The sequence below is a fragment of the Lepidochelys olivacea genome, assembly GCF_965140295.1.
Source record: "Lepidochelys olivacea isolate rLepOli2 genome assembly, chromosome: 2".
NCBI classification, from domain to species: Eukaryota; Metazoa; Chordata; order Testudines; family Cheloniidae; genus Lepidochelys; species Lepidochelys olivacea.
This window is the reverse complement of record NC_140412.1, coordinates 204,733,176-204,758,041: the sequence shown is the minus strand read 5'-3', so window position 1 is coordinate 204,758,041 and position 24,866 is coordinate 204,733,176. Positions and strand designations below refer to the sequence as shown.

The following is a 24,866-nucleotide window of genomic DNA, read 5'->3' as shown; positions in this document are numbered from 1 at the left end:
TGAAAACCGAGATATTATCCTCTGTAATTCTTTTGGGAACTGAATTGCCAGCCAGCCAGACTGATGGGGGGGGGGGAGGGTAGGGAGGAAGTAGGGATAGATGAAAAGGGGTTCAAAATAATTCAACCGTAACTCTGTGAACTTGGCCACTTGACCACAGAAAAAAATCTGCTGTCAGTATGAGAAAATTAAATTTAACTAGTTTTTAAAGGTTTATAGAACAACAACTGCATTTAGGCATTTATTTTCAACATTTTATAATACTAAATGAAATTACCCACATTGTTTACGCATTATTCAAAACCACTACTGCTTCAATCAGGCACTGTGGATCATGTAGTGAGCAGGAGAAACAAATCAAACAACAGCTAAATCAAAGAAATGAGCCATTGTGCCTGGCTTGGAAGACAAAGATAAATGAATCTTAATGATGAGAAATGGCCCCTCTGCCACCCCAACTCCGCAAGCCCTACAACAAATTCTGGAAAATTCAATCCCAGAAACTCAGACCCACACCCTCATGGATCCAGGCCATTGAGAACTTTAAAGATAATCAGCAACACCTTGAACTAAATCTGAAAGTGAAAATGAAGCAGGTGGGTTTATAACTGATAGGTAACATTGGTTCACATTCCTTTGATAACATAAAATGGACTTAAATTTCTCATTAGTCCAAGCTGAGCATTTTTTGTAATATTTCTACATATTATACCCAGACTGTTCTATCTTCTAGTCAGGCTCAATCCTGCAAAGGTGATTCACTTATTTGCGTGTTTCTCATATACTTCTTTCCTTGTGTCTGTATTCAGACTTTCTCTTACATTTGACAACTTCCTGGACCATGCACATTATTTCATTTTGTGTTTATGATCCCTATCATTTCTTTGCTTTAATTTTGCTTCATTTCCTCTACTTGTACATTTTTTTTGCTCCTGCAACTCTCTATTCCCCCACATCCTTTCCTCCCTTCTTTCTGGTTTTCCCACCAATAGAAGGATGACACTGGAAAGTCTATTTTGGATTTTTCCTCCTGATTTGAAAGACTCATAATAAAAACAGTGCTGCCTGCAGTCTAGGCTGTATCTCAATGAGCTTCGTGGGATTTGGGAAAGCTCAGAGTTGTGACTCTAACTGAAATCAGTCAAATACCCTTATGCACATATTACAGAAGGTTTTATGATCATGACATTGTGATCCTAATTTTTTCACAGCTCATTGCTTTGCAAGCTGCATTAAGCTGACAGAAGCTATGTTCAAGGCCTCTGAAGCTATGACGTATATAAAATTCAAGATCTCAAGAAAAATTATTTTATCAGGTGCCACTCTCACCAAAATGTTTTTTTTTTTTGCAATTGAAAATAAATCAGTCTTTTCAAAATACATGTATTCTGCTGCTGCATAATAAATATCCAAATACCAAACTCTCAAGGCTTCAAATAAATGCATCAAAATACAAAACAAATAGGGCTGTTAGTCCCCCTCCCCTTTATGTTATCATATAACCATCACTTTTGCTGTCCAAGGAATGAAGAGCACAACTATATTTAGTGTTTTCTGTGTTATGTACATGTGTAAACTGAAAGGAAAACAAAATATTTTTCAAGAGCTAAAGAAAATTAAATGCTCTGCTCAATTATCAAGACAGATTAACAAAGACATGAACAGCATTATTTTAATAAATAAAGTTGAATGAATTTGTAAAAGGTTGATATAGTTTATTGGATCTCATATTCTTTGTGTTTTGCAGAAGTTTACTCATCGCTTAGAATATTTAGCATGGGAAAAGTCCATCTGCATGACAGCTGAATGATTCTGAATCTGCAGATACTTAACAGCAATAGAAAGTGTCCTATGCAGCAATGAAGAAATGATCTTCAAAGGAGCTACTTAATCTGGCTCATATAAAGTTATTTATGCCAAACTCCTTGAACAATAAAGCCAAGTAGATAATTACATTAATTTAAGCAAATCCCTCCTTAGATGCTGTCAAAATGGGAAGACAAAATATAGTAGAATTGAAACCTGTCAATACTGGAATATTAAAAGAATATCAAAGGGGAAAAATAAAGTTGGAAACAGGGAACTTACACAACTACATATTCACTAGAGGGTCTTTTCTCATGCCTAAATGCTTATTCACAACATAAACACAGAGTACGTGTTCAGGTTATCAGTGTCATTTTACATCTGCCAATCATAATTTTCAGATGCATTGCAGACAAATGAACACACCGTGTTAATTCTTCCACTTATTTTCTTTACACAAACATAGCTTGGATAGAAAATAGAACCTAATGTTTCCATTCTGTTGCAATAATCTATTTCAATTCTGTTTCTGACTCTAACAAGCCAATATATAACAGATGAACCCATGACAATTTTGTGCTGTTTGACACCCCAGGAATCTTTATGTTCCATGCCAGCAGCATGCTTGCCCACAACACGTGCTGACATTTAAAATCATTACTTCCCATTGGTGAGTAATATAAAACGGAATTTAAAAATAAACATGGAATTATTATTATTTATACTCCTGAACCACTTCAGAGCCACAGTCATAGACCAGGGCTGCACTGTGCTAGGTGCTGTGCAAACGTAGAACAAAAAGATGGTCCCTGCCCCAGAGAGCTTTCAATGCAACCATAACACAAGAGACAACAGAGGGCTCAACAGACAGACAAACAGACAGTACAAGGATTAGTCAGAATGCTAGGTAGTGGTATTAGCACACCAGCAGCCTAATCGTGGCCAAGTTTTTGTAGGCATCATGGAAAAGGAGATTTTTAAGGAGGATAACAAGTTAGTTTTGTGGATGCTCCCAGACAGCTTCTCCCAAGTGTGTGGGGGCAGCATGAGAGAAAGCATGAAAATGCTTGTCTGAAAATTTAACAAGAGCTGGCCCAGGAGGCAAAAGATGACATTTTGGTGGTCAATGAGACAGGAAAGGTAGGTGGAAGATGGACAATAAAGAACCATGAAAGTGAAGACAAGTAGTTTGTGTTTGATCTAGTTCTTTATCACTTGTTGGTAGGGAAATATTCATACAACTGTAACACTTAACTTGAAGTACTTTCTACTTTTATATTTTTCATTGCAATACTGATAAGTGCAGAAAAATAAATTCCTTGGACTTTTTCATTTTTAAAACTATGGAATTAAGTTTTATTTCATATATTAGTGCTACAATACTTCCCACAAAAGCACATGGAAAACTCAGAGCTTACTCTCATACATGGGGACCCTCATGCAGAAGGAGGAGGTTTAGTCTTCAAATTCCACAGAGGTCTAGGCCATTCACACAAGCTACCAGACTTTCTGTGCTCCCTGCTAACTGTGGAACCAACATATTCCAAAACTTATGGACCTCAATCAATTTTGTATTTTTACATCTCAATAGGTGCCAATTTTATATTTGAAATATATTTTCAAAGCTACCCACGTATTATTAATTGGGGATCGGTCCTGCTTTGAGCAGGGGGTTGGACTAGATGACCTCCTGAGGTCCCTTCCAACCCTGATATTCTATTGTTGGATCATATTAAAGAAGTTCTGTATTAAAATCACAAATGAGTTTATTCCCCAGAGTTTCAATTCCAGGGTATCACTAATTAAGAGGTCTCTTGGTTTTTGGTACTGTTTCTCTCCCTCTATGTGTGAAACTTGCAAGCTGCTAATTGTGTTAGTACATTCTAAGACAGAGTCTGTTCTCAAAGCAATTCACAGAGAGAGAGAGACTCAAAGCAATACTCTAACAACAGAAACAGCACCCAGAGACTCCCCGCCCTTTTGTTGTATTAACCATTGTGATTAAAATAGAGATAGAGGATGTATGTGGATGGATGCTTGGTGTGGATAATAACTGAATGATCAGGGAGGTGCCAGCCTAAGAATCCAGTGTCCATCAGCTGAAGAAGGCGTCAAGTGGAAATAACCAGAGGACCCTCCCCCCCCGGAGGGCAGACTGGAATCCACCCAACAGCCTCAAGGATGGGAGAACCAAAGAACAAGATAACATCTTGGAGCCGTCAGGAATGTGCTATCTGCTGATTGATTCAGCAACAGCATGATGAAGCAATTCCCATAGACTGCCATAGGAAGAAATTCCTATAAAAATAGACTCTAAAAAGTGAGAACTTTGGGGTCTGATTCTGCAAACCAACTTCCAGGAGCATCAGATGAGCATCTGACAAGGCCCTGCTCCCTCCTCATGTCCAGGCCACCTGGCCAGTGGCTTGGCATGAGCAACTCTAAGGCTGGTAACTATGATAACAACCTTGCAGAACCTGTGTGTGTGTGTGTGTGTGTGTGTGTGTGTATGTTTGTATGAATGAATGTGAGAATAAATTTGAGATTGAATGGAATGTTATAACTATAACTAACTGCTTACTATGATTCTTTCTGTATTCACAATAAATGTGGTATTTTGCCTTTTTCCCTTTAATAAGATCCTGCTGGTTTTTATTTTATTGGTACAACACTATGATTATTCACACAGTATTTTGATACATTTTTAAAAATAGATATTTCCTATGGACAGTGTGTATGGTGGGTATAAATAAAAGTCATGGTGATGATGCTTTATTTCACACCATTCTTCGTTGCTTTTCATCTACTTGCACCATCAGAAGGTAGATATGAAATAGGCTTAATGGGAGTGTCCTCTTGACACCCACACTTCCTTGTTTTGATTCTGTGATGCTGGAAGGTGTTAATGGCTCCCATCAATCACAGACCAGTCAATGGGTGCAATGAGTACCCTTTATCAAGGCTAAATGGGGGAGCAATTAAATGCCCCTTTGCATGATGATGGGCGTGTCGTGAAAGCCACTGCCCAAACCACTGGCCAGTATAGTATGGACTGAGCAGCGGGTGAGCCGTATGGGCTGAGGTGTTCACTGGGAACATAAGAATGGCCTCATTGGGTCAGACCAATGGTCCATCTAGCCTAGTATCCTGTCTTCTGACAGTGGCTGCCAGATGCTTCAGAGGAACCGACTGCAAATGCAGGGGGTGGGGCATTGATTGGCTGGAGCTGTATGTGGCAGAAAGCAACTAGAAAGCCAGGGAAAGCCAGTAGAAAGGAAGCAGTGTGAGTGTAGCTTTGGGACAAAGCCAAGAAAGAGCTCCTTTTGGATAGAGTACTCTCTGAGAAAGCAATTTTGGATTTCTGAATAAGGAAATTGCCACTGTTTGTTCCTACTGTGTTCAGGGAAATGAGAATTTGTGTACATTCTTTGTAAATAAACAGGACTGCACCAAAGAAATACCTGACCCAGATAACAGATTTCTCCTCCTAAAGCAAACAACCTGGCAAGGGCACAAACACTGGTTAACCACTCAGGACAAGGAACAACAATACAAATCCCTTCCACCATGTGGGACTTGCGTAGAGTTATATTTAGTTTTGCAATACCACAGAATGCTAAATGAGCCCAAGTGAAACTAGTCAGCCAACCACATTAGTTTTCTGAGTGATTATACCACCAATTACTACCTTAGTAACTTGAAGTCAATGGGGCTACTCATTTGCTGAGAGATGCTTCAGTATCTGGATCAGGGCCTTTAAGTGCATGGTGGCTTACGGTCAGCCAAAAATAGGAAACAAGTGCAGTAGGGGTCCTTAATATCTGAAGGAAGTTGGGCATTGCAAGAGCTGCAGAAGCATGTTTTGGAGTTTATTTTGTTTCCTCTGCCTTGCCCACCATCTTGACCCACTAACTTGCCGGACAGAACTCCTGCTCTATGGTAGCATTATACCTTTCAAAACCACTCAAGAGTTCCAGAAATTAACCCATCTGAATTAGGCAAATGGGGAAAAAAATCCTGAAAATAAGGGTCCCAAACTCACCTTTGGTGGGAGGGTGGGGAGCTGTGGAAAATAAAAAAAATGCAAATATGCAAGGAAGACCAGTGGAAGAGCCAATACAACTCACAAAAGCTAACATAAAACAGATAACTTGCTGACTCTACAAAATAATATTAAATTATTTGCTTCAGTGTGGTGCCAATAAGAAGATTGGGAACAAATGCCAGAAACAGGTACACATTTTTGAAAGGAGGAGAAAGAGTTCAAATGGACTGAGGTGATGCCAAACCTGGTGATAGACAAATTAAGATATCAGAAGTTAACAAGTGGCAGACCCAGCTAGGATTCCTCTCAAATTCTGAAGGAAATGAGAAACCAATGTGCAAACTATTAAACAGAATATAATCTGGCTTCATATACTGACTCGCATTGTCAATGTATCTCGAAGGGCTATATTTAAAAATATTGAAAACAGCTGAGATACAGCACACTGGAAAAGAGGAACTTAATATTGTACGCTTCAGGAAGTGCTAAAGGAAAGATCCAGGGTTATTAAAAAGCTAGAAGCTTGACTTCAACTCAGGAAAACGTTGAAAAAACAACAAAACACAGAATCAGAGAATACCTCGAAAATTGTGATTAATGAAAGTCACCAAAAACTCACTAAAGGAAGGATAGGTACAAAAACATTAGTAGATTTCTCATGCCTTTTAAAAAAGTTACAGTCTTGAACAAAACACAAAAAATGTCAGATTCAGCAGTACAGTAATACAGGCTTTTAAAAATGGCAGCACCTAAAAAATTTCTGAGCCCTGGTCTACACTAGGAGTTGAGGTCGAATTTAGCAGCGTTAAATTGATTTAACCCTGCACCTGTCCACACGACAAAGCCCCTTTTTTTTTACTTAAAGGGCTCTTAACATCGATTTCTTTACTCCACCCCCCGACAAGGGGATTAGTGCTGAAATCAGCCTTGCTGGGTCAAATTTGGGATAGTGTGGACGCAATTCGATGGTATTGTCTTCCGGGAGCTATCCCAAAGTGCTCCATTGTGACCGCTCTGGACAGCACTCTCAACTCAGATGCACTGGCCAGTTAGACAGGAAAAGGCCCGCGAACTTTTGAATCTCATTTCCTGTTTGGCCAGCTTGGCAAGCTGCAGGTGAGTGCAGAGCTCATCAGCAGAGGTGACCATGATGGAGTCCCAGAATCGCAAAAGAGCTCCAGTATGGACCGAACGGGAGGTACGGGATCTGATCGCTGTATGGGGAGAGGAATCCGTGCTATCAGAACTCTGTTATAGTTTTCGAAATGCCAAAACATGTGTCAAAATCTCCCAGGGCATGAAGGACAGAGGCCATAACAGGGACCTGAAGCAGTGCCGCGTGAAACTTAAGGAGCTGAGGCAAGCCTACCAGAAAACCAGAGAGGCAAATGGCCACTCTGGGTCAGAGTCCCAAACATGCCGCTTCTATGATGAGCTGCATGCCATTTTAGGGGGCTCAGCCACCATTCCCCAACCGTGTGCTTTGACTCCATCAATGGAGAGGGAGGCAACACAGAAGCAGGTTTTGAGGATGAGGAAGATGATGAGTTGTAGATAGCTCACAGCAAGCAAGCGGAGAAACCGGTTTTCCTGACAGCCAGGAACTGTTTCTTACCCTGGACCTGGAACCAGTACCCCCCGAACCCACTCACGGCTGCCTCCTGGATCCGGCAGGCAGAGAAGGGACCTCTGGTGAGTGTACCTTTTAAAATAGTAAACATGGTTTAAAAGCAAGTGTGTTTAATGATTAATTTGCCCTGGCATTCACGGCCAGTACAGCTACTGGAAAAGTCTGTTAACGTGTCTGGGGATGGAGCGGAAATCCTCCAGGGACATCTCCATAAAGCACTCCTGGATGTACTCCCAAAGCCTTTGCAAAAGGTTTCTGGGGAGGGCAGCCTTATTCCATCCACTATGGTAGGACACTTTACCACGTCAGGCCAGTAGCACATAGTCAGGAATCATTGCAGAACAAAGCATTGCAGTGTATGTTTGCTGGCATTCAAACAACATCCTTTCTTTATCTCTCTGTGTTATCCTCAGGAGAGTGATATCATTCATGGTCATCTGGTTGAAATAGGTTCCTTTTCTTAAGGGGACATTCAGAAGTGCCTGTTCCTGCTGGGCTGTTTGCCTGTGGCTGAACAGAAATGTTCCCTGCTGTTAACCACGTGGTGGGGGAATGGGTTAGCCACAGGGTAGGGAGAGGCAAAATGCGACCTTTTAACGAAAACACATGTGCTATGTATGTAATGTTAACAGCAAGGTTTACCGTGAAAGAGTGTACCCATTGTTCTATAAAATATGTCGTTTTAAATACCACCGTCCCTTTTTTTCCCCCACCAGCTGCATGGGTTTCAAGGATCACAGGAGCTTCTCCTTCCCAGAGGCTAGTGAAGATTAGAAGGCAAAAAAAATGCACTCACGATGAAATGTTCTCTGACCTCATGCTGTCCTCCCACACTGACAGAGCACAGACGAATGCGTGGAGGCAGACAATGTCAGAGTGCAGGAAAGCACAAAATGACCGGGAGGAGAGGTGGCGGGCTGAAGAGAGTTAAGTGACGGGCTGAAGAGAGGGCTGAAGCTGATAGGTGGCGACAGTGTGATGAGAGGAGGCAGGATTCAAGCTGAGGCTGCTGGAGGATCAAACTAATATGCTCCAGCGTATGGTTAACCTGCAGGAAAGGCACAGACTGCCGCTACAGCCCCTGTGTAACCAACCACCCTCCTCCCCAAGTTCCATAGCTTCCTCACCCAGACGCCCAACAATGCGGTGAGGGGGCCTCCGGCCACCCAGCACTCCACCCCAGAGGATTGCCCAAGCAACAGAAAGTTGGCATTCAATAAGTTTTAAAGTGCTGTGTGGCCTTGTCCTTCCCTCCTCCACCATCCCACCTGGTGCTTCCCTCCTCCACCACCCCTCCTGGGCTACCTTAGTAGTTATCTCCCTGTTTGTGTGATGAATTAACAAAGAATGCATGAATGTGAAGCAACAATGACTTTATTGTCTCTGCAAGTGGTGATCGAAGGGAGGAGGGGAGGGTGGTTAGCTTACAGGGAAGTAGAGTGAACCAAGGGGAGAGGGGGGGTTCATTAAGGAGAAACAAACAGAACTTTCACACCGTAGCCTGGCCAGTCATGAAACTGGTTTTCAAAGCTTCTCTGATGTGCACTGAATCCTCCTGTGCTCTTCTAACCGCCCTGGTGTCTGGCTGTGCGTAACCAGCAGAAGATGATTTGCCTCAACCTCCCACCCCGCCGTAAACGTCTCCCCCTTACTCTCACAGATATTGTGGAGCGCACAGCAAGCAGTAATAAGAACGGGAATATTGGTTTCGCTGAGGTCTAATCGAGGCAGTAAACTGTGCCAGTGTGCTTTTAAATGTCCAAATGCACATTCTACCACCATTCTGCACTTGCTCAGCCTGTAGCTGAACAGCTCCTGACTAAGGTCCAGGCTGCCTGTGTATGGCTTAATGAGTCATGGCATTAAGGGGTATGCTGGGTCCCCAAGGATAACTATAGGCATTTCAACATCTGCAAAGGTTATTTTCTGATCTGGGAAGAAAGTCCCTTCCTGCAGCTTTTGAAATAGACCAGAGTTCCTGAAGATGCAAGTGTCATGTACCTTTCCCGGCCATCCCACGTTGATATTGGTGAAATGTCCCTTGTGATCCACCAGTGCTTGCAGCACTATTGAAAAGTACCCCTTGCGGTTTATGTATTCACCAGCTTGGTGCTCCGGTGCCAAGATAGGGATATGGGTTCCGCCTATGGCCCCACCACAGTTAGGGAATCCCATTGCAGCAAAGTCATCCACTATGACCTGCACATTTCCCAGGGTCACTACCCTTGATATCAGCAGATCTTTGATTGCGTTGGCTACTTGCATCACAGCAGCCCCCACAGTAGATTTGCCCACTCCAAATTGATTCCCGACTGACCAGTAGCTGTCTGGTGTTGCAAGCTTCCACAGGGCTATCGCCACTCGCTTCTCAAATGTGAGGGCTGCTCTCATCTTGGTATTCATGCGCTTCAGGGCAGGGGAAAGCAAGTCACAAAGTTCCATGAAAGTGTCCTTACGCATGCGAAAGTTTCACAGCCACTCTGAATTGTCCCAGACCTGCAACACTATGCGGTCCCACCAGTCTGTGCTTGCTTCCCGGGCCCAGAATCAGCTTTCCACGGCATGAACCTGCCCCATTAGCACCATGATGCCCACATTGCCAGGGCCCGTGCTTTGAGAGAAGTCTGTGTCCATGTCCTCATCACTCTCGTCACTGCGCTGACGTCGCCTACTCGCCCGGTTTCGCTTTGGCAGGTTCTGGTGCTGCATATACTGCTGGATAATGTGCGTGGTGTTTAATGTGCTCCTAATTGCCAAAATGATCTGTGCGGGCTCCATGCTTGCCGTGGTATGGCATCTGCATGGAAAAAAGGCGCGGAACGATTGTCTGCCGTTGCTCTGACGGAGGGAGGGACGACTGACGATATGGCTTACAGGGAATTAAAATCAACAAAGCGGGTGGCTTTACATCAAGGAGAAACAAAAACAAATGTCACACAGAAGGCCCTCTCAAGGATTGAACTCAAAACCCTGGGTTTAGCAGGTCAATGCTCAACCCACTGAGCTATCCCTCCCCCCAGTATTCCAGGCAGGACTGAATCTCCATTAAACTTTTCAAGGTGCCCCTGACAGACCTCACCGAAACGATTGTCAGCCGTTGATTTCATGGAGGGAGGGAGGGGGGAGCAAATGAATACAAACAAAACAAATCTGGTCTATTTCTTGTTTTGATCTACTCCATCTATCTTTTACATCTTTGGCTGGCAGCAGACGGTGCAGTAGGACTGCTAGCCATGCTCATCTCCTGGCTGCTCGGCAGAAGATGCTGCAATAGGACTGCTAGCCATCCTGGCTGCTCGGCAGAAGATGGTGCAATAGGACTGCTAGCCATCCTGGCTGCTCGGCAGAAGATGGTGCAATAGGACTACTAGCCATTCTCATCTCCTGGCTGCTCGCCAGAAGACGGTACAATAGGACTGCCGGCAGGACTAAAGAGAATGACCTGGTTGAGTCATTCCTATTTTAGTCCCTGCGCCCATATCTGCCCAGGTGCTCCTGACCGACCTTACTGAGGTGGCCAAAAGCACCTAGGACATGACGACGATGGTTATCAGGCCTATTGCACCATCTGCTGCCACAAGGCAATGAGCTGCTGCTGTGTAGCAATGCAGTACCGCATCTGCCAGCACTCAGGAGACGTACCATGACAGTGAGCTGAGTGGGCTCCATGCTTGCCGTGGTATGGCGTCTGCACAGGTAACTCAGGAAATAAGGCGTGAAACGATTGTCTGCCGTTGCCTTCACGGAGGGAGGGAGCGAGGGCGGGCCTGACAACATGTACCCAGAACCACCCGCGACAACGCTTTTTGCCCCATTAGGCATTGGGATCTCAACCCAGAATTCCAATGGGTGGCGGAGACTGCGGGAACTGTGGGATAGCTACTCACAGTGCAACTCTCCGGAAGTCGACGCTAGCCTCGGTACTGTGGAAGCACTCCGCCGAGTTAATGCACTTAATGCACTTAGAGCATTTTGTGTGGGGACACACAGAATCGACTATATAAAAACGATTTCTAAAAAAACAACTTCTATAAATTTGACCTAATTTCATAGTGTAGGCATACCCTGAGATAACGAAGAGCTGCTAGGAGAGCCAGGTCTCTCATCCACCCAGGACTTTTGGATGGTATTTTCAAGTGAGCTAGATGGTCAACTCCCATCAAATTTCCAAGCTTAGCATCCTGAGAACACACTATTTTCGAGCACTAGTATGCTCATCCTCGTGACTCCTCCTCTGTACACCATTAATCATAGAGAAAGACACAGCACTGCCTATGAACTTTCCAAAGCTATGTGCGTATGTGCAGAACCAATGGAACACTGGCAAACAATTGAAAGACTGCATTACAAAATCCAGTGTATATGCACAAAGTACTTAAAAAACAGTATGACTTTGATAAGTCACAGCCAATTATCAAGAGACCAACAAAAAGCACATCTCTGACCAAGGAACTACCTCCTGTCAAAATCCACATTTCTAATGTCTACCACTAATGCATGAGTGCTGTTCACAGGAAAGCACAGGAAAAGTATTTTTGTTCCTACTCTTTGATTTTGAAAACGGCTAAACCATTTCAGTTGATAATATTAAAAAAAAGAAAAATAGTAAAAATTTACTTACATACCCATATATTTTCTCAAGTTGGTACATGATGATCTGTGATCCATTACTCATCTTATTCCTGCTCATCTTTCAAACAGGGAAGAGCCTCTTTTTTTCTTTTAACTCCCCTGCCCTAGCTTCACAATGTAGTGCCAGGAGGTGGAGCTGTCAGGGAACTGATAGCCTCTCCAACTCCCCAGCCAACTGCCTATGCTGAGAAGACAAGCTATAAATTCTGATTTATAATCATTATGAAAGATTTTCTGTTTCCAGGCAGGATACTTCATCTTTTGCATCTTATTAATTTATTATACAAAAAAATGGAAATGAAGACTTAGATCCCAATATGAGGAAATCCCATTTCTCTCTCTCTCTCTCTGCAGGAATGCTCTGCAAGAGAAAAAGGACAGATTGCAACATTTCCCTTCCAACTGGCATTTGATGCAAAAGTAAGTGTCGCCATGGGTGGAGGGCCACGAAGCAACATGCACCCAATTCAGAGAATGAAAAATTACAGCTAGCTAAGTGAATTATACCTTTCACTGCTACTCTGTGATATTTTATAAGTGGGTTATAGTCAACAGCAAAACAAATCCCCACAAACAGGAAGGAAACTAAAAAAAAATGAAGAAAATTAAATTGAGAGGGAAAAACTCTTATCCAAAGATTGTTTTTCGTTTGTCTGGATTTTTTGCTTTTATTCTTTCTCCTTCCTCCATCATATGAAAGGATTTAATGAAGAAAACCAAGAATGAAACTGCAGAACCATTTGTCCAAAAATAATATCAGACAAAGACAACACTTCTATTTTAAAGTAACAGATAAAGGAAAAGAATACAGAGACTGGGCAGCCAAACAGTAAAATTGCTTGAATGAAGTACTGTGTTGTCCTGCCAGGAAATGACGAGGTTCCTGAATAAATGAGTTCCTGAATAAGTGAGAAGGGGAAGCAGAGTGTAATTTGTGAAAAATCTGTAGGAGGCCTGACAAATTCCTGAATTTATCCAGCTGGAAATAGTGAACGATTTGCACCCTTCCTTAGGCAGCCAACTAATCCTAACATTTTCTTCAAGCTTTAGATTTGCATAAACAGAATTTGAATGTCTCAATCACAGTTCAAGAGTGAAACTAATTATCCTGGTAGTGGAAGGGCTTAGAACACAAGGAAAGTAAATTAAGAGAGACTGGTTCAAGTGAAAACCAGAGAATCCTGGTGCAGGCCTGAGAGTCACCTCACCAGGGAAAAGGGGCACATAAGGATTCCAGACAGATATTGAAGAGACACAGCTTGAAGGTCCTGGGAAACGTGAGTGTGCTGCTAAAGAAGGGATAGACATAGAAGGAATGTGCTACAAGGAATATGTCTCCTAACACTGAGCCTTGGTCCTTCAGGAAGGTAGGACTCAAACCCAACCAAGAGCCCATCTAGAAAGAACTGCAATATGTCCCTGGTTGTGAGATACAGGGGAACTTTGTCCTTTCAAGAGCACCACCAGGTTCAAGTTCTCAGAACTCTTGAAATGCCCAGATTTGAAGACCGTTTATAGACTTGAGGAGGAAGTTCATGAGCTTTCCTGAATATTCATGCTCTAGAAGATAAAACCTCTTCGGTTCAATGTGCTGTAGGTGTGAAAGTTTGAGGGGATCATGGAATAGAATTTCCCACTAATCAGGAGTTTCAAGGATGCTGAACTGACATCTGAACGAGTCTGAGACCATGGGTTCCTAGGCCACTACTTTTCTGTTAACTTCAAATGATTTAGTTCTCATTCAATAGCATCCCAGTGGCACCTGCTTAAATAAGTAACTTACATTCTGCTCTTTTGCTCAAATGTATGTGGTTTTAATCCTTAGATGCCTTATGTTGTGAGCTCCTCGGAGCAGACACTGTCCTTTATGAGGGCTTGGGAAACACCCAGCAAATAGTTGGCAGTACTATAAACAAACAATCAATGTAATACATAGTCAGCAAAACTTTCAGCTCCAGGAAAAAGAATTCCTCCTGCTTTATTCCAGATTTTTAGCTTTTGCTCTAGCATGCAACAGTAGCCTGGTGTTACATTTCATGAGTGGCAACCAATTCTGGATGGAAACTTAAGGAAGAGAATCACCTTTCTAGCTGCTATAATTTTAAAAAGGTGTTCTGATGAGTGTCCTACGACAACCTCTTGCTTGGAATTGAGTGGGACTATCTCAGCTTCCACAGTGCTGCAGAAAAGAACAGGACCGCCCAGAGAATCTGATTCGTGGTTCCGATAATCACAAAAATTTGTAGCGTTCAGAGGTGCACCATGACCAGTGCACAGAACCCTCGGACTGCCTTGATATAATGGAAACTGGTACCAAATATGGAGAACCTCAGCCATTTGAGTGGTTTTTTAAACCTGTTGTTTTGGTTTCAGAACCTCTGGGAGTCACGCCTACCCTCCCCCCCCCCCTCCCCCCCCGAGGAGAGCGGGACTGACAGAACCACTGACAGGGCATGGGTTCAAGATACCGACTATAACAAGGACTGTGTAAGACCCTTGTTGGAATAATTGGGTCAAAAATACCTAGTTACTGCAGCAGTCTAAAAGGAGCAGGGCGTCCTGTGCTGTGGGTTTTTCCTAATCCTCTGAGTTAGCAGCTTCTTGAAGATGCTCCTGGACGCTATAATTCACTTCTGTCAGAAGAAGAAAGCGGGGGGAGGAGACAAAACAGCCAAGGACCTCGGGCTTGTTGTTTCCAAAATGCCAGGACCTGCTGCTGAATTTCAGCCTCAAACAAGTGAAGGCTTGCCTGCCGCACTGCTATTGCTGTAGTCAGCCCTTGTTGCCATGTTTTACTTTGGCCTGGAGCACCAAGTGGTCAGGGGTCCCTGGCTTGGAGGTTCTGAAAAGCTGGCTCCCACTGCTGCACTGCTGAATCTGTGCCCCCAGACGGCGTAAGGCTTGTGTGTCACATTACTGCAGAGTGGTGTAATACTGCACAATTGATCCACTAGCAGAAGCCTCTTTGATCCGAGCTGAGCTTGCTACGCTGCTGGGTTTTTTCTTGCAATACCACTGTCCGGCAGAGTCCTGTTTTAAAAGTATCTTCTCCCTACCAAGGGAGCACCAAGGAGAGGGTAAAAAATAAAAATATACATATCTTGGGAAAAGCTCCTGCCTGGAGACAGAGAAAGGAGAATTGAAGGGAACTTCCTGCCTCTTCCAGTGGAGGCAAGACACTGGGGAGCTAAGAGAGTCAATTTGTTCTCTGAACAGCTCTACCTGCTGGCAGTACATCCTGAAGCGAGAGAGGGCTTCTTTGGTTAAAAATAACCACCCCAACAAACAAGGAGAGAGAGGGCTCCATGCTTTGAAAAGGAGGAAAACCCCCAGTTGTAATGGGTCATGGATCACAAGGTGCCCATGATGTAGAATACAAATTATGCCCAGACTGACAACAAATCTGGCAAATTTAGCTAGATATAAAAACTGAAAAGGGAATAAAGAATTGGAAATGGCCCCCTAGAACAGAAATTCTGGTAAAATTTATCTATAATAGGGGCAGATGGAGCCTCATGATTCCATGGGTGCACTCTACTAAGCGTTTCTTGTTGCAGTCAACTGGGGCACTGGTCAGGCTCAGCAGCAGCCTCTGCCATGGCATGACAACCCTAATCCAGGCTCAGTGTGGAGGGCAGCGTTTGGAGAGTGAGCATGCCCCACTCTCACCCGGCAGTGGCGTGAGGCTGGGCCCACCTCTCCACTCTGGGCACTGTGACCAGGGATATGGTGTCGCAGCGTCACACAGGTTTGTCACTTTAGTGGGGATTAATGGTTGCTGTGGGTGCAAATGAACCTATAAAACCCTGAAAAAGCCACTACTCAGGTATAAGCATCATTGCACACATTGCTTATAATACTTTTTTTTTTAAAAAATCTTACTGTAATATTGCTTTTATATCCATAAGTAGGTGCTCAGATTATATGGTGATGAGTACCAAAGAAATGACAATAAATATATAAACGAACTAGGGAGATTTCTGATTTGTTTTTTCCCATTATGATTATTTTACTATTATGTTTGGCTGGCTTTTTGCTTTTAATTCTAGATATACATATAGTGACTGTAGGACAAATGTGAGACTGAAACAGTCATAGTATTCTGTCCATAATTTTAAAAAAATCCCAAGAAACAAGTTTTTGGATGTTAAAGATCTTTGAAATAAGATACTAAGTATTCTTGAATCCATATATTTTTGGAGTGAATACAGTGCATATATTGTGCTCCTACATTGTGTTTCTAAAATGTTACTGAATTGCCTACTAGGTGTGATATATTTTTGCAATATTTTTTTTCTTATTTTTGCTGCTCTAGTTACAATATTGCCTCCATCTAGTCTTTTATTAATAATTCCCAAAGCATATCTTTTGTTATAGATTAATGACCCCAAATAATAAATTCTCATTTAGTTTTCACAAGTGATTTCTTTTGCCACTGCAAAATGTTGATTTGATTCATAATGTAAAAAAGACATTTTTGTGAATATTTATGAATTATGAAACACAATACACCATGAGCAACATTTCAGTCTTTCCATATGCTTGTTAAATATACTAGATTTATTCAACCACTATTTATATTTTATTCACTTAAAAATGGTTCTTAAGCATCAGCTACATAACAGTTCAAGTGAAATATTCTCTATTCCAAATGATACATTTGTTCTGTGATGTGATTCATGATTCAGTATGCAGTTTTGGAATTGGACCTCATTATTTAGATCTTTTAGGAGCTCTGATTATAATGTTCAGAATTTAAGAAGGGTAATGCTTAAGTATAGTAATTATGCAAGGACTCAAAACATTTACGAATGTAAACATTTACACTAACTTGCTACAATAAAAGTACAAGATCTGTGTTTTTGTGGGGAGAAGCTTGATTTAACTGAACATGAAAAAATTTCAACACATCCTAAATTGAAATATAAAACTACAATTTCTTTCAAGGAGAAAATAAACAAATCATTTAGATTTGGAATGGCACTGTACATATTTTTTTTTTATAAGAGTCCAGTCAGTTTCTGAACATTTGCAAAAATGGAAACTCAGGTAAACTATTAGATAATTTAAAGAGAGAAAAAAGGCAGAGGGTAAAATTTTCAAAAGTGCCTAAGGAACCTAGATCCCATTCACGTTGGATGTAAATGTGATTTGGGCTTCTAAACGCCTATGTCACTTTTGAAAATGGGACCTCAGCTCCTAAGTCATTTAGGCACTTTTGCAGATTTTACCCAGAGCCTCCAAACAGTCAAGATTTTGAAATTTTATTGCATCTTCCCTAGCAGCCACCAATTTTATTGTCCAATAATTTTAAAACCCCTTATTGCCTTCTGCCAAATTATGTAATTTTACACTGTTACTATGTAGAGATGGGTCAGGATGTGGAAATAGGCATTATTACTGGAACACATGATTTCAGCAGGACTTAAATATTTAACCCTCTTTTAGCCAGTACAGATTATTGGCTGTTCTACACATTTCGAAAGTCTTCCAAATGGCTTTACAAATCTGATCTGTATATCATCATATTGACCTCAGATATGGCTGAAAAACAATATGGTTTTGTTGTAATCTCATTCACCTTATGTAACTAGAGCAGGGGGTTCTCAAACATCATTGCACCACAACCCGCTTCTGACTACAAAAATTACTTCACGACCCCCAGAGGGGGGACTGAAGCCTTAGCCCGCCCAATCCCTGCCACCTCGGGTGGGAGTGCCAAAGTCTGAAGCCCTAAGGCTTTTGCACCAAACAGTGGGGCTCAGGCTACGGCTTTGGCCGCTGGCCCCAGCAAGTCTAAGCTAGCCCTGGAAACCCCATTAACATGGGGTCGTGACCCACTTTGGGGTCTCAACACATAGTTTGAGAACCGCTGAACCATAGTTTTCATTTGTATAACTTCTTGTTAAGCTTCCTAGAAATTCACTTCCTGCTTTTACACCACCACAGTTGTTTTTATTTAAATGGAATTACTTGAAGCATGAAGATGTGTAATAGCTGACTATGATGGTGTCATCAAAAACCTTTTTACAAAAATTACATAAACATGTCAATACATAAATATGTGAGAGAGAAAGCTTATTTTATAAGACATTTCTTTTCCTGATGCTCACACAGCTCTTTGATCTGAGTAACAGCAATGCTGTGGCTACATAAGGAAGGAAACTGAAAACAGTGCAACAGTTCCAACAGATCTAAAAAGTACCCTACAAACTGTGGTCAGATGACCTGGCAGCCTGTCAGATTAAAGTGCTTTCTATTTCCAAGGTTAGAATGGCATTGAAAAACTAAACAAACGCCAAGTTTCAAGTGTCTGAATTGAATTTGGCCTCAAATCAAAATCAAGATAATCACATCAGAATGGCAAAGCTGGAAAATCTCCTGAAATATAAATTACAGTTTCAGATTGATTCATTAAACTTAATACACTACACTCAAATGTCAGCAGAGGTGGGTTTTTTATATTAGACCCAGCAAACCCCAAACTATTGATTAAGCAATGAGATTTTACAAGAAAGCATTTATAAACTCATTAAGCGGTTATAATAATAGTTTAAATTATATCACATTCATTTCTAGGAATGTTTTCATTGTCATTAAGAAAAGGGCATTGCACTGGGACATTTGTATTTCTGAATAAATGCGAGGTACATGTTAAATACAAATTCACAAACATTTTGTTAAAACACTATATTTAGGAGTTTAAAAAATAATTTAGCCCACATAAAAGGTTTATGGAAGTAAAAAAAAGTCTTTAAGCTTACAGGATTGTATAAAATGCACAAAAGGAAATACTTCTACTCAAGGACAATATGTGTGTGTGTATATGATGTTATTGCCACCCCTATTTATTTTGTTATCCTCTTGGCTTTTTATGCTTTGTAGTCTATGGCCAAAATTGTCAAACAGGTGACTGAAATGAGGCAGCTAAATCAGTGGTTTGATTTTCGGATGTGTTATGCAAAATGCAGATCCCAGGGCTTGTCTACACTGGTGCAGCTGTGCCTCTGTAGTCATTAGTGAAGATACTACCTATGCCTATGGGGGAGCTTCTCCTGTGGGTAGAGATACTCCACTTCCCTCAGAGGTAGAAGCTGTGTTAGTGGGAGGGCTTCTCCTGTTGATAAAGTGCTTTCTGCACCGGGGGCTAGATCAGTATAATATGTTGATTTTCCACCCACCCAAGTGATGTAATTATACCAACACAAGTTTGTAGTGTAGACCAAGCCTCAGACATCTGTTTTTCTAAGATTTGTACAGGTACTTGCAACCAACTTCTAACCAGTTCGATGGGTTATATAAATCACAAACATTAACCCTCTGACAAAGAGACGATAGTATATATAGGAGGAAAATTGTATGTCTGATGGTGTCACTTAAGTCAAACCTGAGATGTAAGGAAACAGCTGATAAGGCCAACAATAATCTTGGATACAACAGTTTCCATCTTAACACTTCTTTGTGGCCAAAAGCCAAGCCCAATATCTCCTGCCAGAGACAGGTGTCAGACAGCTCCAATGTTTGCCAAAACTAAGAGCTAGTCAGCCCCAGCCCTGCTATTTGCCAAGAACAGGAACCGACTGTTCTTAATTCTTGTAGTTGAAGGAAGGTGATCATAATAAGAAATGAAGGGCTGCAAATCTGTCCAATTTTCCTCCACAGTTTGCTCATAGGGAGGGGGAGATAGGTTATGAGAGGAAATGATCCCAGAGCTCTATTCCAGGGGCTCTCAAACTTCATTGCACCATGACCTCCTTCTGACAACAAAAATTACTACAGGGCCCCAGGAAGGGGGACCCAAGCCTGAGTCCTACCAAGCCCCACACCCTGGGGTGGGGGCAAAGCCAAAGCCGCACCTCCCCAGGCTGGGGGCCCAAAGCTGAAGCCTAAGGGCTTCAGCCCCAGGCAGGGGGCCTGTAACCTGAGCCCTGCTGCCCAGGGGTGAAGCCCTTGGGCTTGGACCCGGGCCCCAGAAAGTCTAAGCCAGCCCTGGACACCCCTCTTCTGCCGCTAAGAGTTGTGGGAAGGTGGAGGGAGTCACGGGGCATCCTGGGTCCTGTCCCAATGCCCCGTCATGCATTGCTTCGCATCCCAGCAATCCCTGTGCTTCCGTCTGCATTTGGTGCCATCTTTCAACCGTCTGTGTACTGAGTGCCCTGCCTCTTCGTTCTGCGGGAATGGATCCCGCACTGTTCATCAATATGCTGCTCACTCTCACTAACATGTCATAAGTGGCAGTGGAGTTATTCCTTCAACTACAAAGGCAAAAGGAGTTCAACATTGATCTTGCCACATGTAGTGGCTATGACATGAGATTGCTTGGGGCATTCACGGACATGCTCACCACAGTGGAACACCGCTTTTGGGCTCGGGGAACAAGCACTGAGTGGTGGGATCACATCATCTTGCACATCTGGGATGACAAGCAGTGCCTACAGAACTTTTGGATGAGGAAAGCCACATTCATGGGACTGTATTACGAGCTCACCCCAGCCCTGCGGCGCAGGTACATGAGAATGAGAGCTTCCCTGTTGTTGGAGAAGCGTGTGGCGATTGCACTGTGGAAGCTGGCTACTCCAGACTGCTACCAATCGGTCTCTAACCAGTTCGGAATGGGAAAGTCGATCGTTGGACTTGTGTTGCTAGAACTGTAAAGGGCCATTAATCGCATCCTGCTCTGAAAGACTGTGACTCTGGGCAACGTGCAGGACATTGTGGATGGCTTTGCACAAATGGGCTTCCCTTACTGTTAAGGGGCGATAGATATTCCAATTCTGGCACCAGACCATCTAGCCACCAAGTACATTAATCGGAAGGGGTATTTCTCAATGGTTTTCCAGGCGCTTGTGGGTCACAGACACTAACCGCAGGCTAATCCAGAAAGGTAGATGACACACGCATCTTTCAGAACACTGTCCTGTTCAGGAAGCTGCAAGCAGGGACTTTCTTCCCGGACCAGAAGATCACCGTAGGGGAAGTTGAAATGCTCATTGTGATCCTGGGAGACCTCGCCTCCCCCTTACTGCCGTGGCTTATGAAGCCATACACGGGGCACCTTGACAGCAGCAAGGAGCGGTTCAACAGCTGAGCAAGTGCAGAACGGCTGTGGAGTGTGCTTTTGGCCATTTAAAGGCCCCCAGGCGCTGCCTATATGGGAGGCTGGACCTGTCCGATGACAATATTCCTATGCTTATAGCCGCGTGCTGTACGCTCCAGAATATTTGTGAAGGGAAGGGTGAAAGCTTCATTCAGGGTTGGACTGCTGAGGCTCAGTGCCTGGAGGCTGAATTTGAACAGCCAGAGACCAAGGCCATTAGAAAGGCACAGCGTGGGGCCATAAGGATCAGGGATGCCTTGAGGAAGCAATTTGAAGCTGAAAGGCACTAATATTTGTTGCTATGCTCGGGAGTGCAGTGCTTGTAATGCTAGGAGGTGATTGTGATTGGTGCAGATGATGCATATGAAAGTGTAAGAAAATTGCCTGTTGCTTTGCAGGGCCCTTTTTGCTTTCAGTTAATGGAATAAAGCTTGCTTTCAAACCAAAACAATTCTTTTATTAAAAAACAACCACCAGATGGGAGAGAGAAACAAAAAACCACATCAACACTGAGGGAGATGGGGGAAGGAAGGGTCCCAAGAGGAGGGAGGGTCCCAGGATGGTTAAATATTTGTTTATGTCCAGGTATCATATCCAACCTTCTCCTCTGGAGTACTTCAGCAAGGCTAAACTGCAGAGGGATGGATGTTGAGTGAAGTGAGTACGGGGAGTCCGCAGTGCTGGACTGTGATGGGGCAGGAGTGGAATGCAGTGGGTACAGACTGGAGCCAGGAGGTGGATAAGAGTGTGTTGGCGGGGTCTGGGGGGCACATAGGAAGGAGTTTTGTGACAGCGGCTGCAGGGGAGGGCGGGTGCGGAGCTGCTTGGTTCGCAGTGCTAGTAGTGCCCGGAGCGTGTCCACTTGGTGCTCCATAACGTTTAAGAGCCTCTCCGGGGCTTCATTCTGGTGCGCCACGTTCTCCTTTCGGTGCCTCTTCTCGCTGTCCTGCCACTCCTTTAGTTCTTGTTTTTCGGCCACAGAGTGTATCATGACGTTATGCAAAAAGTCCTCCTTAGCTCTTCGTGGCTGCTTTCTAATTCTGCGCAGCCGTTCAGCCAGCGATAACAACGAGGGAGACTGGGCTCCCATGGTCATACCTGTGAAGCCAAAATGCAACATTTGATAAAAGCAGTATTGTTTGCAACACACGGACCACTGATTCAGTGATTTAAAACACAGACACTATTCACATACCTGTCACTAACTGGCTGATCCCAGGCAAGCACATGTGAGCCACAAGACCCCCAAAATGGTGAATAACCACAGGGGCTGGGGAAATCAGTGTTCCAGGACCGTACTGTACACTGGGCACATGGCTCTTGGGGAGTGCCAGCACTTTGTCGGGGGGGAGGGGGAGGAAGAGGGCTTATAATAATTACTGTACCCACATTTTCCACAGGCTCTGTTCATTATGGAAGATATCTCGCTACTGAGGGTGAGCAGGGAATCAAGGGAGGGTCTTCTCTAAGACTGCAGCTTCTGCCCTGGCCCCTATGTGGCTCGCCTGTGTGCAGCAATGGTCCCCCCACCATCCCCGTGATGGCAGAGTGGCCTGGGAATGTTACCCTTACTGGGGCAAGAAACAAAGCAGCTCTGCCAAGGAACCTGCGGCAGCGGATTGTCCAGTATCTCCATGAGAGTTTTGTGGAGATCTCTGAGGCAGATTCTCGTGAAGTGAGGGAGTCAATCAACACCCTGTTCCGCTGCTCAGACTAGGCATGTGGTGGTACGCGCATCATACAGACACAAGCCTGCTTTCTGCAACCCTCCTGCCCCCAACAACTCACTTCAGCGATTCCCAAAATCAAAGCCACTTACCAGGGGCCTCCTCTCCTGTTTGTGCTTTGCCAACCTCCGACAGCTGTGACTGGCTAGCCTCCTCTGGGACAGAGGAGAGCTCCTGGCTGCATGCATCTCTGACCTCCGAGTCGTCCTCTGCTTCTGGGTCTCCCTCCCCCTCGACATCCTCGTCCAAGATTTCCTCCTCTTGGCTCGGTCCACTCTCGACTGGCACGCGAGCCACCGAAGTATCCACAGTGGCTTTCGCAGTGGAGGTGAGGTCACCACCGAGTATCACGTCCAGCTCTTTGTAGAACCAGCAGCTCGTGGGCGCAGCACTGGAGCGGCGGTTTGCCTCCTGCGCCTTGTAGTAGGCATTCCGTAGTGCCTTCACTTTGACCCTGCACTGCAGTGTGTCCCAGTCATCACCCCTTTCTGTCATGCATCATGAAATCTGTCCATACATATCATAATTCCTATGGCTGGAGTGCAGCTGGGACTGCACAGCCTCCTCTTCCCAAATGCCGATGAGGTCCAGCAGCTCGGCATTGCTCCAAGCGGGGGATTGCCTGGTGCATGGAGCAGGGATGGCCACCTGGAAAGATGTGCTGAGACCACTGCATGCATCACCAAGCAAACAGGAATGGGACTTTCAAAATTCCCTAGGAATTTAAGGGGTGGGGCTCATGGTTGGTCACCTGAGAGCTGGTCAGTAGAGTTCAAACTGATGACCAAAGAGGCGAGATGAGGCATTGTGGGACACCTCCCGGAGGCCAATCGCAGCACTGTAATCAACCAGGGTGTGTACACTGGCACTGAGGTGCTGTAGCCCTGGCACAGAAAGCTGTACGCCTCTCGCCTCTTAGTTTCTGCGCACTAAGTGGCTTGGCAGTGTGTGCACCTCGGGAGTTACACCGCAGAAAGCTGCTTTACTGCCCAGAAACTTGCCAGTGTAGACAAGGCCTTATATACTTGTGTCTTTAGGCACCCCAATAAAAGGAAAAAGCAAATAACCTGCACTTCAGTGTCTTCATTATTCCCAGTATATTGTTTGAACAGAGCAGAGTAAAAAGCTGAATGGATGTGTTTTTTTTCCATTTGAAAAACAAGTAGGTAAGGTCTTAAATTTAAAAATATAGTATTTTTAACAACTTTTCCAGCAAGGCAGCAAATTTTAAATACCAAATAGAAAAATCTATATTATTTGTAATCTTAGGGTTAAAACTTTAAAGTTATGACATTCACAGTTAACGTTTCCATTCTGTCTTTAACTTACCATTGTGCATTTGTATTTCTGGGATCTCCGAATATTGCAAGTTTTGGTATAGTACAGAAATTTTCCTTTTACAGTTACTATTTGGTGAAATTAACAGGAAATTCTATCAACATAAATTTGTAAAAACACAGAAAATTTACATTTTGCCTCCATTTTTGAGCAAAAAACTCTAAGTTTTTCAATACATAAATATTGCTCTAACAATCAGAAAGACTATGTGAGGCCGATGGCTGAAGAAAATGTTTTTTTAAGTTTAAAGTAATTAATTTTTATTTCAGTGAAGGAGCCTGCTCCCATAACATATAAGATTAATCAACCTAGATCTCTTCTCAGCTCTTTAGTAAGGTTGTAAGTTCTTACACAGCACCTACCACATCAGCAGATTTCCTTAGATGAAAGCAACAAGTTTTTTAAATAGGAATTTCTCGTGTCTTAAGAAAGTGGCTGCCTGGAGATATAACTGTCATTGTAGGATACAGATGTGGGAAACCTTGAACATATTAGGGAATTTGCGGGGCACCAGATGGATACATTTGGATCTGATGATTATAAAGTCTGTCTCTGAACTGTTTATTAGTTTCGGGCCCACCCCTGAGGTCT

The 24,866-nt window shown here is 43.5% G+C and overlaps 2 protein-coding genes across 2 annotated transcripts in view; both read right to left on the bottom strand.

Annotated features, from left to right (window-relative positions):
* Positions 1–24,866, bottom strand: part of TBC1D5 (TBC1 domain family member 5) — a 470,928-nt gene that overhangs the window by 42,640 nt on the left and 403,422 nt on the right. The gene's annotated exons all lie outside the window — the stretch shown is intronic.
* On the bottom strand, positions 15,027–23,935 carry LOC311515651 (uncharacterized protein; the record flags this gene model as incomplete). The annotated part of the gene is made up of 3 exons (XM_084618885.1): positions 23,030–23,935; positions 21,654–22,308; positions 15,027–15,165 (listed from the first exon to the last, which is right to left on the bottom strand). The coding sequence occupies exons 1-3, from the start codon at positions 23,430–23,432 to the stop codon at positions 15,027–15,029; spliced, it is 1,197 nt and encodes a 398-aa protein (XP_084475011.1). The 5' UTR covers positions 23,433–23,935.